This window comes from Solanum verrucosum, unplaced genomic scaffold, assembly GCF_900185275.1.
Source record: "Solanum verrucosum unplaced genomic scaffold, falcon-dt-bn FXZP01000306.1, whole genome shotgun sequence".
In the NCBI taxonomy this organism is placed as follows: domain Eukaryota; kingdom Viridiplantae; phylum Streptophyta; class Magnoliopsida; order Solanales; family Solanaceae; genus Solanum; species Solanum verrucosum.
The window spans coordinates 2,631,995-2,648,103 of NW_026020398.1; the positions used below are offsets into that span (position 1 = coordinate 2,631,995).

The 16,109-nt window shown below is 32.3% G+C and overlaps 1 protein-coding gene across 1 annotated transcript; it reads left to right on the plus strand.

Moving 5' to 3' along the window:
- Positions 1 to 1,610: 1,610 nt before the first annotated feature.
- Positions 1,611 to 10,925, plus strand: LOC125839560 (vacuole membrane protein KMS1). The gene is made up of 8 exons (XM_049518548.1): positions 1,611 to 1,940; positions 7,202 to 7,410; positions 8,035 to 8,113; positions 8,297 to 8,596; positions 9,069 to 9,223; positions 9,895 to 10,011; positions 10,160 to 10,339; positions 10,426 to 10,925. The coding sequence occupies exons 1-8, from the start codon at positions 1,865 to 1,867 to the stop codon at positions 10,582 to 10,584; spliced, it is 1,275 nt and encodes a 424-aa protein (XP_049374505.1). The 5' UTR covers positions 1,611 to 1,864; the 3' UTR covers positions 10,585 to 10,925.
- The last annotated feature ends 5,184 nt before the right edge of the window (positions 10,926 to 16,109 follow it).

Consider the following 16,109-nt stretch of genomic DNA (forward strand, 5'->3'; position numbering starts at 1 on the left):
ATATCACGATATGGTGTCGTGAGATGAAATCAGCGTTTGGACATGCGATTTTACGCTGATTTCATCTCTTGATTCCATATCATGAGAGGTGATATCATATTCTCCAAAAACCATGATATGGAATCACCATGTGATTTCATATCATGATTTGAGATATTTTAATACAATAATTGATCCACGAGTTTATATTTTGTTAAAACAACTCCATATTTATATCTACTAACCATTTGTTTCATATGTAAATAAAATTTATAATCACATCATTACTTTTTAAAATTTATTATTCTCACCAATATAAAATTTATTATCACTTTAAATTTGGTGAATATAAATGATAAAGTAGAAATTCATTTGGTGAATATAAATGAGAACAAAGGGAGTAATACTTTTTTGATTTTTCATAATAAAAAAAAAACGTCTTAATCTTATGACTAAGCATAATATTGATAAAAGACAATTTTCATTGGCGGTGCCGCACTTTCTTAATCTTAGTATTTGCAAAATGTTCGTTCACATGACTGAAGGATATCAAGTCCAATTGATTGAGGACTTAGGAAAATTTGATCAATTAGTTATTAATATTTAGTCAAGTGGACTAGTTATAATTTTTTTGATTAAATTTTATTAGAAGTGTTTTTGACTCAAACTTGTGGTAACTTTTTAAAATTTCGTTATTCAATAATATTTAACTATTGATTTTTCTTGTAAATAGTTAGAAGTTAATGATGTTTGTTAATTTTTATCTTAGTGCATTTAACTTCTAAGTTAATATTTACTCACTAATGTATGTTTTTTTTCTACTTTATATGTTATTTGTAAGAGTAGTTGAGAGATATGAACATATCAAGTACAATTTATGTTCAATTTTTTTTAATTAAATTAAAGTTAGATGAAACAATTATTTAACTGAAAAACAAATAACTTTGTAATAATTTATTATGCGATTTTATAATTTTTGTTTATTTGATAAGATTGAATAAACAATTGGGGCTATTTTAATAGTTTACAACTTATGGGATTTTTATGTTTATGAGAAAATATACAACACAAAAATTTCATATCACATGTCCAAACAAACCTTCAATTTCATCTCATGATTCCATATCATGATACTATATCATGATACCATATCGCATGGCCAAACGGACCCTTAATCTCATTTTCCGTTGACTAGCTAGACACACACATTTACATAGCATAATACAAATCAATTTGAATGTATCACACATGAAACGTCACGTAAAACTCCACATAAGATTTATATATCTACTTGTTCAACTTTATATAAATTAAATTATCTATTTATATCCAAAATAAAAACTGAATCAAATTAAAAAATACATTTACATATTATCCTTATCTATCCATCTCGATATCACTATAGTTGGACGGAAGGTCCAATAGTTTTTCGAATTCTATTTGTTGTATGATTGTATCTACCAATGTAGTGGTAATTTATTTCCCTCCTTTAAATTTGGGTCAGCATTAAATTGTCAATTGTAGCTAATACTGCATTTATCAACTTTATTTATTTATTCACCTTATTTATTTATATTAGTATATAGTATTTATATTATATTGTGATATATATATATTTATATTTATAGTAGTTTTTCTTTAACCCAGATGATCTGGGTCGCCCCCATTGTTTGAAAAAAACGACCCCCTGAGAGAGCTCAAACAGTGGATCTGACGCAAACCCACTTAGATTTTCTTGTTTACAGCCCTCAGATCTCTTCAAAAAAATCGATTCTTTGTGTAATCTAATTGATTGATTTTCCTCTTTTTCGAAGTTTTCTCTGCAATCCAACAGTAATTGGGTTGTAAAAACGGAGTCTTTTTAAGGTGGAAGGCACAATTAACAATGGGGTCGAAGAAGAAAACAGCATCCCAGAAAAATTCTCGTTCTGCTTCTCCAGTTAAAGAGATGGCAATTTCAGGCAAGTTTTTGGTTTGGGGTTCTCTTTGTTTTATTTTATTTTTAATGGATAACTAGGGAAGAGAAAAAAAGAGGAAAAGATAGAGTTGTTAATGGATTAGGTTGTGATTTTGGATATGGGTATGTATTAATACTTGCTAGAAATAAATAAATGTAGCATCTTTGTTAATTTGATGACTGCATCTACTGTATGAAGGTGTAAATCTGAGTCCTTAATGTTGAATTAATGAACACTTGTGTTTTGTTGGGTGGGGGTGGGGGTGGGAGGGGGGGAGACAAAATATATGTTATTGTAATTTCTCCTGATGTGGGATGTGTAGCTATTTTTCTCATAATTGCTTGTAATAAGCATGGTGCTGTTTTTATGGAGAATCTTGGAAAATTTATTGTTGAGGAATCTAGATACATGGAGTCAAAAGTGAGGAAAATGCTTAACTAAGAAAATAGATTGTAATGGGTCAATTTTAGTACACCGTTATTGTCGCGCAACAAGGTATGGAGTTATTGAGATATAGCAATGAGTTTTTGGATCATTCCGAGGCACGTGGAATCAGAAGAACCGATGTGGCAATACCGTGCCAATTTAAGTTGTTTGTATGCGTTCGGCTTATCATTGTGTTTTTTTGTTTTGTTTATGGTATCGAAACATGAATGCTGAACCCATTATGCATCTTGGTTGATGTATCCTTCTTCATGGGATGGGAGCATTTCTTTTAAGTATGTTCATTTAAGCAGTTTTCTGTTTAATTCTTCCAGTCACTGTGGAGACTGGAGAGTATTATATAGACGTTATAAACAGTCACGGACAGAAGATATGTCTGCAGTTTTTGTTGCATTTTGAATGGATTGTTTGGCTGTAGCATCACAAAGGTGACACTTAATCAGGAGAAGTATCAGTCTGTGGCAGAAGAAACTTGGTCATTCATGTCCTACTTTATGCACCTTAGTCTTCGTGATTGTGAGAAATATTGGAAAAGAATATTATTGAATTGTTGTTGTGTCTACATTATTACATTGAGACCCTATTTATAGACCCTAGAATACAATCCTTTACCAAGTAGGATACTATTTAGTATTCCTATTTCTATTTCTATTCCTATTCCTATTCTAATAGGATTGTGTAAACCTATTCCTATTCTTATAGGATTGTATAAACCTATTCCTATTCTTATAGGATTGTATAAACATATTCCTATTCTAATCGGATTGTATAAACCTATTCATATTCTAACACTCCCCCTCAAGCTAGTGCATACAATTCATGTACCTAGCTTGTTACAAATGTAATTAACACACGGACCGATGAGGGGCTTGGTGAGATATCTGCAAGTTGATCACTCGACTTCACAAAATTGACAATCAATCTCAATGTGCTTGGTCTTCTCATGAAATACTAAATTTGATGCATAATGCCGATAAAATACAGAGTGATAAAATTACAGTGTTGGAACATCCCAAACCAAGCTTACAAAGACTGTTTCAGACCATAGAGTGACTTACGTAATCAACATACAAGACTACTAAACTCCCCCTGAGCAACAAAATTAGGTGGTTGCTCCATATATACTTCTTCACAATGCAATGGTCGTTGCAAGTGCTCAAAATCTAGTATAAAGTATATGGATCATGTTGGAATCAATAGACGAGTCGATATTAAACAAGTAACCAGCCGAAACATGCTCATATGTCGGAGTATTAGATTTGATGGCTAAAAGTGGTCACAATCTAAGAAATAAAATTATATGGGTAGGGTCGGAATGATGTCATGACCCAACTAGAAAATAGAAATTATATAGGATAGTTCGAATTGATGGAACGACCCCATTGAAAAAGAGAAATAATATGGGTTGGGTCGGAATGATGGCACGACCCAGCTGAAAAAGTAAAATTTATACGGGTAGGGTTGGAATGATGGCACAACCCTACGCAAATCAGATTTGAGGAGTCACCGGAAAGACGAATGGAACTATGCAAATCAAATATGAGTCACTGAAAAGACACATGATGCTATGCAACTCAGATATGAGAAAATAGTTCGAAAAAAAATCCACGGTACTACACAAATTAAATATGAAAAGTAGTCTGAAAAGATGCACGGTGCTACACAAATAAGATATGCAAAAAAAAGGTAGTCACCGGAAGGATGTCACGGTGCTACACAAATTATATATGAAAAAGTAGTCACTGGAATGATGACACAGTGCTACACAAAAAAGTAGACACCAAAATGATGGCACGGTGCTACAAAAATTAAATATGAAAAAGTAGTCACCGGAATGATAGCACGGTGCTACACAAATTAGATATAAGAAAATAGTCACCGGAATGATGGCACGGTGTTACACAAATTAGATGTGAGAAAATAGTCACCAGATAGATACACGGTGACCCAACTTTTGCTAACATAATCATTGGCCAGACGGGCAGCATCTATGGGTGCCACCCGCCGGCAGCGGAAGCTCTTTAATTCTCTACCAAGTTCGTAGAGGCTCTGATACCATGTGAGAAATATTGGAAAAGAATATTATTGAATTGTTGTTGTGTCTACATTATTACATTGAGACCCTATTTATAGACCCTAGAATACAATCCTTTACCAAGTAGGATACTATTTAGTATTCCTATTTCTAATTCTATTCCTATTCCTATTCTAATAGGATTGTATAAACCTATTCCTATTCTTATAGGATTGTATAAACCTATTCCTATTCTAATCGGATTGTATAAACCTATTCATATTCTAACAGTGATCATATGCCAAATTCTATTGAAGATTTCTTGTTTTCCTATATACTCAGCTAGTGAACTCCTATACTGGAAATCTTGTACTCATATCATTTGGTTTAATAAGGTCACCTCATCAGCTTCTTTTTGGAGAACAGACAGTTATCTATAATTGTGGGCTTGATGTCTCATTGGCATTTAAATATAAGATGAAGTGTTTCAAAGTAGTACCATTTAGTAGGTTCTCATCTGGACTAGATTAGTTGAAGCTTCATCCTAGTTTTGTAATTTGGTTAAAGATCATCTACTTCATTTGGAGATTGTTGTGTCAGTAGTCCATTTTTAGCACAGCTAAGCATTAAACTAGATAATACTCTTTGGGGTCGTTTTGGTAGAGTGTATAAGAATAATGCTAAATATAGTGTGTTAGTAATGTTTGTATTAGTTATACTTGCATTTATTATACATAGGATATTTTTATGCATTGTCCGGTTTGGTGCATTAAAAATAGCATGCATTGTATACAAAAAATTATTTACAAAGATACAATCCACAATTATGGTGGAAAAGATGTTTTTGAGGGGCAATTGAGTCTTTAACCATGCTAATGCATGCATTAAAACCATTGCATTACTAATACCTAGAAATCCATAAATCCATGGTATTAGTAATACACACCTTAATACACAATAGAGTGTATAACTAATGCAAGACATTGGTTCGAAAAGAGTACCAAACAAGGTACTAGTAATAGTACCTATAGTGTAATACACAAAGATGCATGCATTATTTTTCCTAATACACTCTCTACCGAATGACCCCTTTTAGTTTGAATACGTGGAGTAAAATATACAACATAGAATAATAACTGGCAGGGATTAAAGTCAGTGGAACATATTTCATACACTGAACCACATCTGCACTGGTTTAAAGTGGATGAAGTCAGATTGAAGCAAATTATTTATAGCCAATATGCTAAATTCCCTATAAATCCTGTTTAGTATTGTCCCAGATTTGTCATGAAGGTATAATCCAGACCCCAATGGAGTTAGTTGTGGATTGGAAAAGCTAGGATCCCACTTTGTTGTACTATGCAGAGTCTGATCAATGCTTTATGTTTATATCCCTTACATCTGTTTTTTTGAGATCGTTTCTTATTTTGTGCCGAAGCACTTTCTAAAGCACATGCTTTCGACTGAGAAGGGGGTCCACCTTCTTCTTTTAATTATTTTTCATGAATGTGGTGTCTGGGCCAATTTTCGCGCACCTCGACTAATTCCACTGGATACATGCCACCTCCCACTAGCATAGGTACCATGTAACTTTGTTCACCAAGGCTAGGACAGATGGAAAGAATCACTTAGTGTTTTTTTTGTCTCCGCTGGGATTTGAACCTGAGACCTCATAGCTCTCAACCACTTCATTGACATGGTGAAGATGAAATGTTAAGGCCTTTGAAGTTTTTGATTTTTCTCAATATTTTTTTCCCTATTTTTTGGTAGTTGTTTTCTCCTTTTATTTAAGCCCCAATCTTATTTCGGTTGAGACTTTTGTTATCCGCAACAGTGCCATATTTATTCCAATTCTGGGTAGAGCCGTAGAGCAGTGCGACTTTCGTTTGATAATATCATTTAATATATGGTTACTAGATGGCTGATAAACATGATGAGCTAGAACTACATGATGCATTGTGCGCTTCTCTTTATATTTTTATAAAACGTGAGATTTGGAATGTCCTTTTGATTCTGAAGACATGGAAAGACAACTTAAGGCATGTGGCCAGAAGAGAAAATTTGTAGAAATTGAAACATTCATGTTCTTGAACTATGATATATCAAACTTCTCAGAAAGTAACACTTACCTTTCTAAATAAAAAGAACTTGGAAAGTAGCTTTTTTAGGAACTGCTATTATCGCCAAATTTAGAAGGTATTATCTTTTAGATTGTGTAACTTATAGAGATAAAAGAATAAAAAAGTAACTTGTAGAGATAAAAGTTCTAATATTTGGAAGCTTATGTCATACCTATGGTATCATGGTATGTATGAGGATAACAAATAGTACACTTTAATTAACTGAATGAGAAATTCAATTCTTTTCTGAAAAATGATTGTAGAATTATCAATGAGAAAACTCAAACGTTCTAATTGATATGATTGAACAAAATAGAAAGTAAAGTAATAGGCATGTCTCATCAATTTGGTTGATCAAAAAGAAACAATCGACCCATCAAAAAAAATAATCTAACAATAAGAAACGAAAATATTTTATCTATGGGGCATATGGTAGGAAGGAGAACGTGTTCACAGTTTGCATATAATTATTTAGCACATTTTAGAAGAAAGCTTATTGGTGATGCTGATTGTCTAGACAGATTTGAAAAGAGAAGAAAGTAAGGGACAAAATGTCACAAACCAAGGGGACAGTCTATATTCTTAACAGAGAGAGGGGTGGGTGGTGGGGTGTATGCTCCTGTTAAGGAGAAGGAGACATTGCTTTCTAAAGTTACTTGACTGAGTTAATTGCTATTGCCTTGCAGATCATAGTGCGAAGCATCAAAAGGATTTAGAAAATTTGAATCTGTTGACACAGCCTTTCAGAACACTCAAGCTTTTCAGTATGGCGATGATGCAGTATCTTATGAAGTCGATAGCATATCTTTTGTCGCATCGATGGTGTATGCTTTTCAGTATGATTGCTGGACTTGCCTTAATACTGCTTGTGACAACCGATGGTCCTCATGTAAAGGTATGCTTCATCAATTTCAGATGCTTTTTTAGTGGATAAAGATGGTTACTTGTACCATCATCATAATATGTGTCTTGCACCCAAGGGCGGGGCTTGTGGTCAATGTAGTGGAAAATGCCCTGAGAGACCAAGGTTCAGATTCCGAAAAAGACCAAAAATAAAAACACTGGGTGATTTTTCACATCGGCCTAAGCCTTGGTGGGAGGCAATATGTAATTGGTGTTGTAGTTGAGGTGTGCGCAAGTTAGCATGGATACCACCGTTACCTAACACAAAACACATGTCTACCTTAAGAAGAAGAACTTTATTTCTTGTTACTGGAAGTCGACAATTGGTCAACTTAAAACTGGGTTTTCCATTGTTACATCACTAAGTGAACTGTTTGTTTGGATCCTTTTGGCAATTTTCAATTATTTTGTTGAGGAGTTAAAAAATGTCATATATCTATTTTCCTCAGCTTGTATGATACATCTGATGCCGAAAGGAATGGGATATATATAGAGGACTCATATAGTGACCCAACTAGTTTCGAAGAGGCGTTGTTTGGTTGTTTTGTGGTACCTATTATGTTGTATTTAAACTCAGTCCTGTCAGTGCTAATAGAACATGTCTGTTTCAATGCAGCATGTTGAGGAGGTTCTTAAACATCTCCAGTTTGGATTATGGTGGGTGGCTCTTGGTGTGGCGTCTTCTATTGGCCTTGGTAAGCAGCATTCACTGTTAGATTTGTTAGCTTCTTATGTTTAATGGATTCTATATTGGAGGGAGACCTATCTACTTGAATCTCCATAAATAGAACTTGCTAATAGTAATGGGGATTAAACTTGCTTTTTTCTAGCTTTTCCATAAAAAATCTTTGATCCGCTGTTTCGTTGCCATGTTGCAGGGTCTGGTTTGCACACTTTTGTCCTTTATCTGGGCCCTCATATTGCTTTATTTACGATAAAAGCAATGAAGTGTGGGCGAGTTGACCTCAAAATGGCTCCCTATGATACAATACAATTTCAAAAAACTCCTTTATGGCTTCATAAAGATTGTTCAGAGTTTGGCCCCCCTGTATTTTCATCTTCACATGGCACAAGTGTTCCTCTTAGTAGCATACTGCTCCAAGTGCAGTTAGAGGCTGTTTTATGGGGCCTTGGAACCGCACTTGGAGAGCTTCCCCCATATTTTATTTCAAGAGCAGGTTCGTCTACACTATCTTTTGTCTATAAGCCTACATCTGTATTGGGTAGATAGTTCAAACCTGCAGCACAAACCTATTTTGAAGCTACTGGTCTTAGTATATTAGGCTGTATTCAACCTTGCAGTGTGTTTAAAGATACTCACTTGTAATTTGGAAAGTTCACCCTTTTTTCAATCAAGAATTAAATTATTTGATTAACTTTTTTGAGTTTTAAATACGTGCCCAATGGGACTTGCTTTGTTGTCCGGGCCTTCAATCTTTTAGAACAGTGGTAGGAATTTGATTTTCCTTGGTCAATCAGCTGTACCTTGGGAGCCTAGATGTGCATAGCTTTTGCTATATTTTAGAAATATTTTTCATTTTTTGATAAATCAAGACCATAATTTGGAGACTTGTATTTTCTATTTGTTTACAATCTTGTCAGATGAAAAAGAGCATTTTGAAGCTAATGTATTTGCATACCTTTATGCAGCAAGCCTCTCAGGCAGTAAAATGGAAGCAATGGAAGAACTAGATACCTCTTCTGAAAACAATGGATTTATAGCTACTCGTCTGACTCAAATGAAGCGATGGTTTTTTTCCCATGCACAATGTTTGAACTTCTTCACAATTCTAATACTTGCTTCGGTTAGTCCAAATCTATATATAAATCTATCTTCTATTCATCCGGAGAACCATGCATAGAGGATAAACTTGATGACCTTAGTTTTGTATGCAGATACTATGTTCCTTAAGCTATACACTAGAGCATCATCCTCTCCCCAACCCCAAAGTGAAGTTGATTTTTTGTTGACTGTAAAAAACAGATTTGGTTTTTAGTACAAAATTATGGTTTTAATTTGATTATGTCTCTGCAAGCCACTGAACTTCCCGTAACTACAGAGAGCTGTAGTAAAGGTGGTGACCAGAAGTTCGGCAGGCCAGAGTAAACTGGCTTTTGGGGATGTTTGTCACTTGAGCAAAAATAATTTTGACGTTATAATAATCAAACAAATGTGTTGGTCCTGTAACTTTGACAATTGTGTCATACAGCATCTTCTTGAAGGAATTTTGTGTGGATTTCGAAAATATATTGTGATTATTCAAAACTTGGGAAGATCCCAATAGTGTAATCTCCAAAAGAAGTAATTAGAACTGGGACATACAGGACAAATATAATTTCAATTTTATCTTTTATCCTTTCTCTTTTCCTTGTTCTGTAGTTTTGGATTAGCTGCGTATGGTGGTATCTTTCAGTTAGCATGCAGATATATCTTCTCAAATAGTATAGACTGTTCTAATGGAAGTGCCTTTTGTAGGTTCCGAATCCTCTATTTGATCTTGCTGGCATAATGTGTGGACAATTTGGGATCCCATTTTGGAAGTTCTTTTTTGCAACTTTGATTGGAAAGGCCATCATTAAAACTCACATACAGGTCTGTCAACTCATTCATGAGTTTCAACATCTTAGACGCAGTTTCAATTTAGTTTAGTTTTGGCGTCATGTAAGATCTTTTCAGACTGGCCAATTTATTAAACATGTTGATCCTGATAGAGATGTGTTATTTGACTATCCTTCTGCAGACCGTGTTTATAATTTCAGTTTGCAACAACCAACTTCTTTATTGGGTGGAAACCAAGATGATTCGGATGCTTAGTTTTATACCTGGTCTCGAAACCATGTTACCCAAAATCATTGCGAAGCTCCATTCCATGAAAGACAAGTATATGGCTACCAAAACTCCTTCCACTTCAAATATAAAGGTATAGTTCATCTAATACTATTGTATGTGGTTAAATTCCTTAGTTTATCGTTCTCCATCTTAATTGAAACTCATAATCTTTGTCAGGTGAACAAATGGGATTTCTCATTTGCTTCAGTTTGGAACGGCGTGGTAACCATCATGCTACTGAACTTTTTCGTTAAGATTGTAAATGCTACTGCACAGCGGTATTTAAAAAGACAGCAAGAAGAGGAATTGGCTAGTCTGAAGAACAAATCATCTTGAAGGAAATCAGATAAACCCCCTCTTCATTCTCATAGATTTGTTTTTCGGTCAAGCTTTTTCTTTCCGCTATCTACCTTTGTTAAATAGGGGTTTCGAAGTGATTGGTGGCTACTTGGAGACTCGGCACCAGCAAGTCCATTTCACAAAACTTTGTACAAAAGAACACTAGTCAGTCTCACAAGTTCATTGACTATGTAACTTCAAGAAAAACATTATTTAGGGGGTGCCATTGTTGACAAAATTGGTGATCAGGAAACTGGAAAACTCATTATTGGGCAAATGATTCAACATTTAGAAAGTGAAGATACATTTTCTGCATTTATAAACAGGCCTGTTTTTTTAGTATAGCATTAGTGCTCTGCTGTTCTTCCCTCTTTTTTCTTTCATCGATTCATTGAAGTCGTGCTTGGCACGGACAAAAGATTTGTATTGTACCGTTTGCTGGAATTATTATTTTTATGTATCATCGTCATCAGTGATTTGATGTTCTTCTCTCTGATCTCGTCCATTTGCATTCTGATCGTCGTCATGCATAGATAGTCGGGCACTTTTAGTGATAGTCACAGCTCTGAGATAGGAAAGCTTCTTCACAATTTTGTTATGAAGGGGAGCCGTGGAGTAACGTAAAGTCATCTCATCTCATGTGACTTACGTGAGATTAGTCATTAATGCTTGTGTCATGATAGACTCCGACCTATAGGGCCTTCGCAAAATCAACGGTCTCACCGGGAACTAGACAAGCACCTAGATGTAAATTCTCAGGCCCTAGCCCGAAATTCCTTTTTATGAACTTGATGTCGATAAATCTGCGAATCTATAAATTCATTTCGGCCAATTGAACCTTCTCGAACTCTTTCTTTTTAAGAACCTTTATATCTCGTCTAGCAGAAACTAATCGAGCTCCGTTTGATCTCCCAGACGCGGAAGCTGAATCAGTTGCAGGCTATGTAGAATATGCGCGGGATGCTAGTGTTTTAAATGAAAAAAGTAAAAACGAATAGAGGAAGTAATAAAAAAAGAGTAGAGTGATCAAGAAGCAATTAAATTCGACTTTATATAATAAAATGCTATTGAAATTGTAAATATAGTAGGTGTCATCATCACTTGTGTAATCTTTATATTATACTGATTATTTTATTAATTATTCAATTAATAGTCAGTAATCATCGTTTAAATCAAGATAATTGTAACCACAACCATTTGTCATTTTATAAGTTCAACATTAAATAAACTTCACATCAGTCTTCATGTCTACGTAGCTTAAAATATTAAGATCCTAATCACTAGTACTATCGTCAACTTAATTAATCAATAATTAATTATTATATTATCTGAGTTTCCTCCAAGTCAGGTGATTTAATTAACAAATCAATTTTGATTCCTTTTTTCTTTCAATAAGAATCCAAAGATAATGTGTCCATGTTATCTACTAATTTAATTCATTAAAAGAGATCTTTATTTTTAATAAAACTTTGTCCCATCAGGCCATTAAAATTCATATAGGACAACTAATGGAATATTTATTAGTTGGTTTCAACCTAGGGATTCCTATAATCAAGATGTCTAATATTTAAATAAACCAAAATGGATATGTACATGTACATGTAATTATATATATTATCTATGCATCAATACGAGTTGTGGTGAAGTAGTTTTACATATTTCAACAAAGATTTGAGTTCGAGCCTAATATAAAAATATTTTTATTAGGAAATATTTTATATTATATGATACTTTGTAAGTCAAATTTAAATTTAATCAGACCTCAATATTGATATTGAATACTAAAAAATGAAATCTAAAAAAAATATTATCTTTACCACCCACCCCATCTAGGGGGGTTAGGGCATTGTGGGGTGGGGGAGACAAGAAAGCAACCACTTTTGACAAATTAAGTAATGATGGAATTATATATTAGTGAAGCATATGTAGGGACTAGTAAAATGCATTAAGTTAATAATGGGGTCCAATTTGGCTTAGTGATTGAAATGTGGGGCTTTATTTGGTGGGTGATTTCATTGTCAGAAACTACACTATAGTTTTATAATAATAAATATTGGTAGTAGAGCCAATATTTGTTTTTAATGGCTTGAATAGTAAGTTACTCATATCTACATGGTTTGCTTTTATATTTCTCTTAAATTTGCTTTGTTTAACTTGTTTTTGATATCACCTTTTTGAAGATCTCCTCATTATTTCATTAGATTTTGTGACATCATAATTAAGTAAAAATTTACTCACATCAAATATTTATATCAATAAAATATCATATGTCTAAATATAGAGTTATACTTTCTCCATGCCTAGACGTTTGTATATTTTGTTTTTTAAGAGTTTAAACTATATGAATTCTGATAAATATGAATTTATGTTTACACCATCTTAAGAGGCCAATACATGTAAAAAGGAAAAGAAGAAAATAAGAGATTTTTGTTGGCATTTGAAATTTCACCACTAAATTTCCACAAGTGTTAGGTTAATGTTTGCTATCTATTAATTTTGTCTTCTTTGAATATTTGCATCATCCAACTTCCAAAATAGTTAGATATATAACACTATACTTGTTGACTAATACCCATTCGATCCGTTTACTTTTACTTAACATTTTTAACATATTAAAAAATATAATTATTATTTTTGTCTATTTTATCCTCAAAATTAATTACTTATTTTTAAAATAAAACTCTCAAAATTTAAGATTATAGGTTAATAAATATAATCATTGTGATAAGATATTCATATTAATTATTGTTCTTAAGAGAGGTGCAAACTAGACAAATGAAAAGGTAGCCTAGATTCATTATACAAAAATGCACTTTTTACACTGTCCTTTATTGACTAGTAGAGTTTAATTTTTAATTTTAATGTAATGATCTATCAAAAGACATTATAGAAACTCCAATAATTGATACTAAATTAAAATTCATTTATTTAAATCCAGTCAATAGAAGATCATAATTAAGATTAACTTGTCTTTTCAAAAGTAGTAGGAGAAAATGTTTTAGAGATGAGAGAGAGAGAGAACAATATTCCAAAACTAAAAACTTGGTAAATTAATTCATAAATTTGTGGTAAGAATATTATTAAAGAAATAATGTCAAATATTATAGAATGCGTACGGGAAAATTCCATAGCTAGCTGCCTAGCCTTTTCTGGCCTCTCGTAATTGAAAAATAACAATAATTCTAGAGTTTTTAAATTTACAAGTTAAATTTTCAAATCGTTGATTTTGAGACTCAAGATGACACTTTTTTAAAAAATACAGTTGAAAAGTGGATAGTGAACGCTATTCCTAGGTAGACTGATTGTGTATAAATTTGAATTATTTTTTTCCTAATACAAACTAATAATAGACCAAAACAAACCAAAAAAAGAACTAAGAAAGAATTTTAAAAGAAGAAGAAGAATTAGAATTTGCATCTTAAAATTTGAAGAGAGGCAATCAAGATATTAAGCAATCACAAAATTTTCCTACTTGTGTAATCAAATCAATCAATCAATCATGCTTCAATCTTAAACTATTTAAGATCGATTATATGAATTCTCTGTATCCATTTCGTTTTCTTTGTGCTCGTGATAACTACATACGTAAAATCTAACCTTTTTCTCCAAAATGCAGATACACTTGAGAGTTCCATAGCCAAAAAAGCTTCAAGAGACTATTTCAAGATTAATTGTTTATTTATACCCTTTGCTATTGGCTTTTTCTATTTTTCTAAAAGTAGTAGAATAATAGTCATCAGCTAACGGTCAATTTAATTGCTGTTGGGATCTTTACATTATTGCTGAATTTATCCATATGTGATGGACCCCAAGGCCCAATTTAGTCATGAGTGGATATGGAATTTGAAATTAATATGTACATTAATTCAAATATAATTATGAAATATTTAAAAACTTTTTCTCTATATGATCTTTGGAGACTCTTCAAAACCATAGGTAATATGAAATGGAGTTTTAGAATCAAAATTATCTAAGTGTCATATAAAAGCTAGCCATATAAGATCAGAGGCGAATCTAGGATTTTTCGAATATGGGTGCACCAAGAAAAATGTATTATGTGGAAATTGATCCTCAGTCCTCAAAGTCAAAAGCTCAACATTTAACCATGTGGACCAACTAGATTTTTTATAGTACGGGTGCAAGAATATAATATTATACAAATGTTAGAAAATATATACATAAAATATCTAATTTTACGAAGAGACCACGAGTTCGGGCGCCCTATTTTTTGCACTTAAATTCACCACTGTATAAGATACAATAACAAATTTAAGAAATATGAGGAGAGTGATGTGTATGTTTCCTTACTCTTATTTTGTGATGGTAGAAAGTTGATAAATCATTGGTTCAAGTAAAGCACAACAAAATTAAGTATGAAAAGAAATTAAACTACAGTAATAAAGAAGTCGTGCAAAAAATATGAACAATATATCAAAAGATATATCTATACAAGTATTCAATCAAATACATGCGAGTAAATTTGGTTCGAGGGACACATAGAACAATTCGGCATAAATTGATATCGACACCTCAAAATTCAGCAACCTCACCTCCATATGAATCCATTTTTTTTCATTAATATAAAAAAGAATACAAAACATTAAACGAAAATTCTGCCTCTAAACAAGATTTCCTCAAAAATGAGAAAAAGAATCATCAATTTATAAAAGTACAAAAAAAAATCTCCGAAAATCAAATTAGCTAAATATAAAAGGCTTCATATTCTTTTTAGAAATAGTAAAATTAAAATAACCATCTAATAATAGGAACACACTTTATAGATAAGGCACCCACTTATCCACCTATACAAGAAAGAGTGTAAAAGAATTCGACACGTAAATTTTTTACCTTTATTTATGAATCGATTAATTGATTCAACTATTTTGGTTACCAATCATTTGTCTATCCTAATTGGACCACATATTGAAATATCATCAATAATGGACCTAGCCTCTCAAAAGTTAGCAACTATTTAGGACTCACTGCCTACTATGTTTTTTACCTACTTTTTAAAATTTCATAAATAATTATAGTTTAAAGTATGATTATTATTAGTAACAATAATTTATTTTATTAAAATTTATAGCTATTACATTAGAGTTGCATATGTTCGTTCAATTTAGTAATATTAATACATATAATTTGTTGAATACAAGTAAAAGTAAATGAAGAAAATACTTATTTTAGATGGGATCGGACGAGCATATTATCAAAATTTCGAGAAGATGAGTGTCCTTTTATAAATAAAAAAAAGTAAATTTATGATATAACTTTGATCAGTTTGACATTTAGATTTTTATCACTTAATTCGTTAAACTTTTAAAATTATAGGTTCAAAATTGACTTTATATATATATTTGTGTCAAAGGTATTAAGATAATTGGTTGAACTCATTAATTGTATGTTATATCATTAAGTACTACTAGTTTAATATACATTTAATTTAATTATATCAAAAATTGCAATGATAAAAAAAATTAGGAATTGCTAATGTTAGAAACTAGAAAATTTTGAAAAATTAA

Excerpts from the sequence above, each read along its gene's own strand:
- LOC125839560 (XM_049518548.1), top strand. The coding sequence starts at position 1,865 with ATGGGGTCGAAGAAGAAAACAGCATCCCAGAAAAATTCTCGTTCTGCT. Across the intron at positions 1,941-7,201 it reads TAAAGAGATGGCAATTTCAG|ATCATAGTGCGAAGCATCAA; the intron begins GCAAGTTTTTGG and ends ATTGCCTTGCAG. Across the intron at positions 8,597-9,068 it reads ATATTTTATTTCAAGAGCAG|CAAGCCTCTCAGGCAGTAAA; the intron begins GTTCGTCTACAC and ends ACCTTTATGCAG.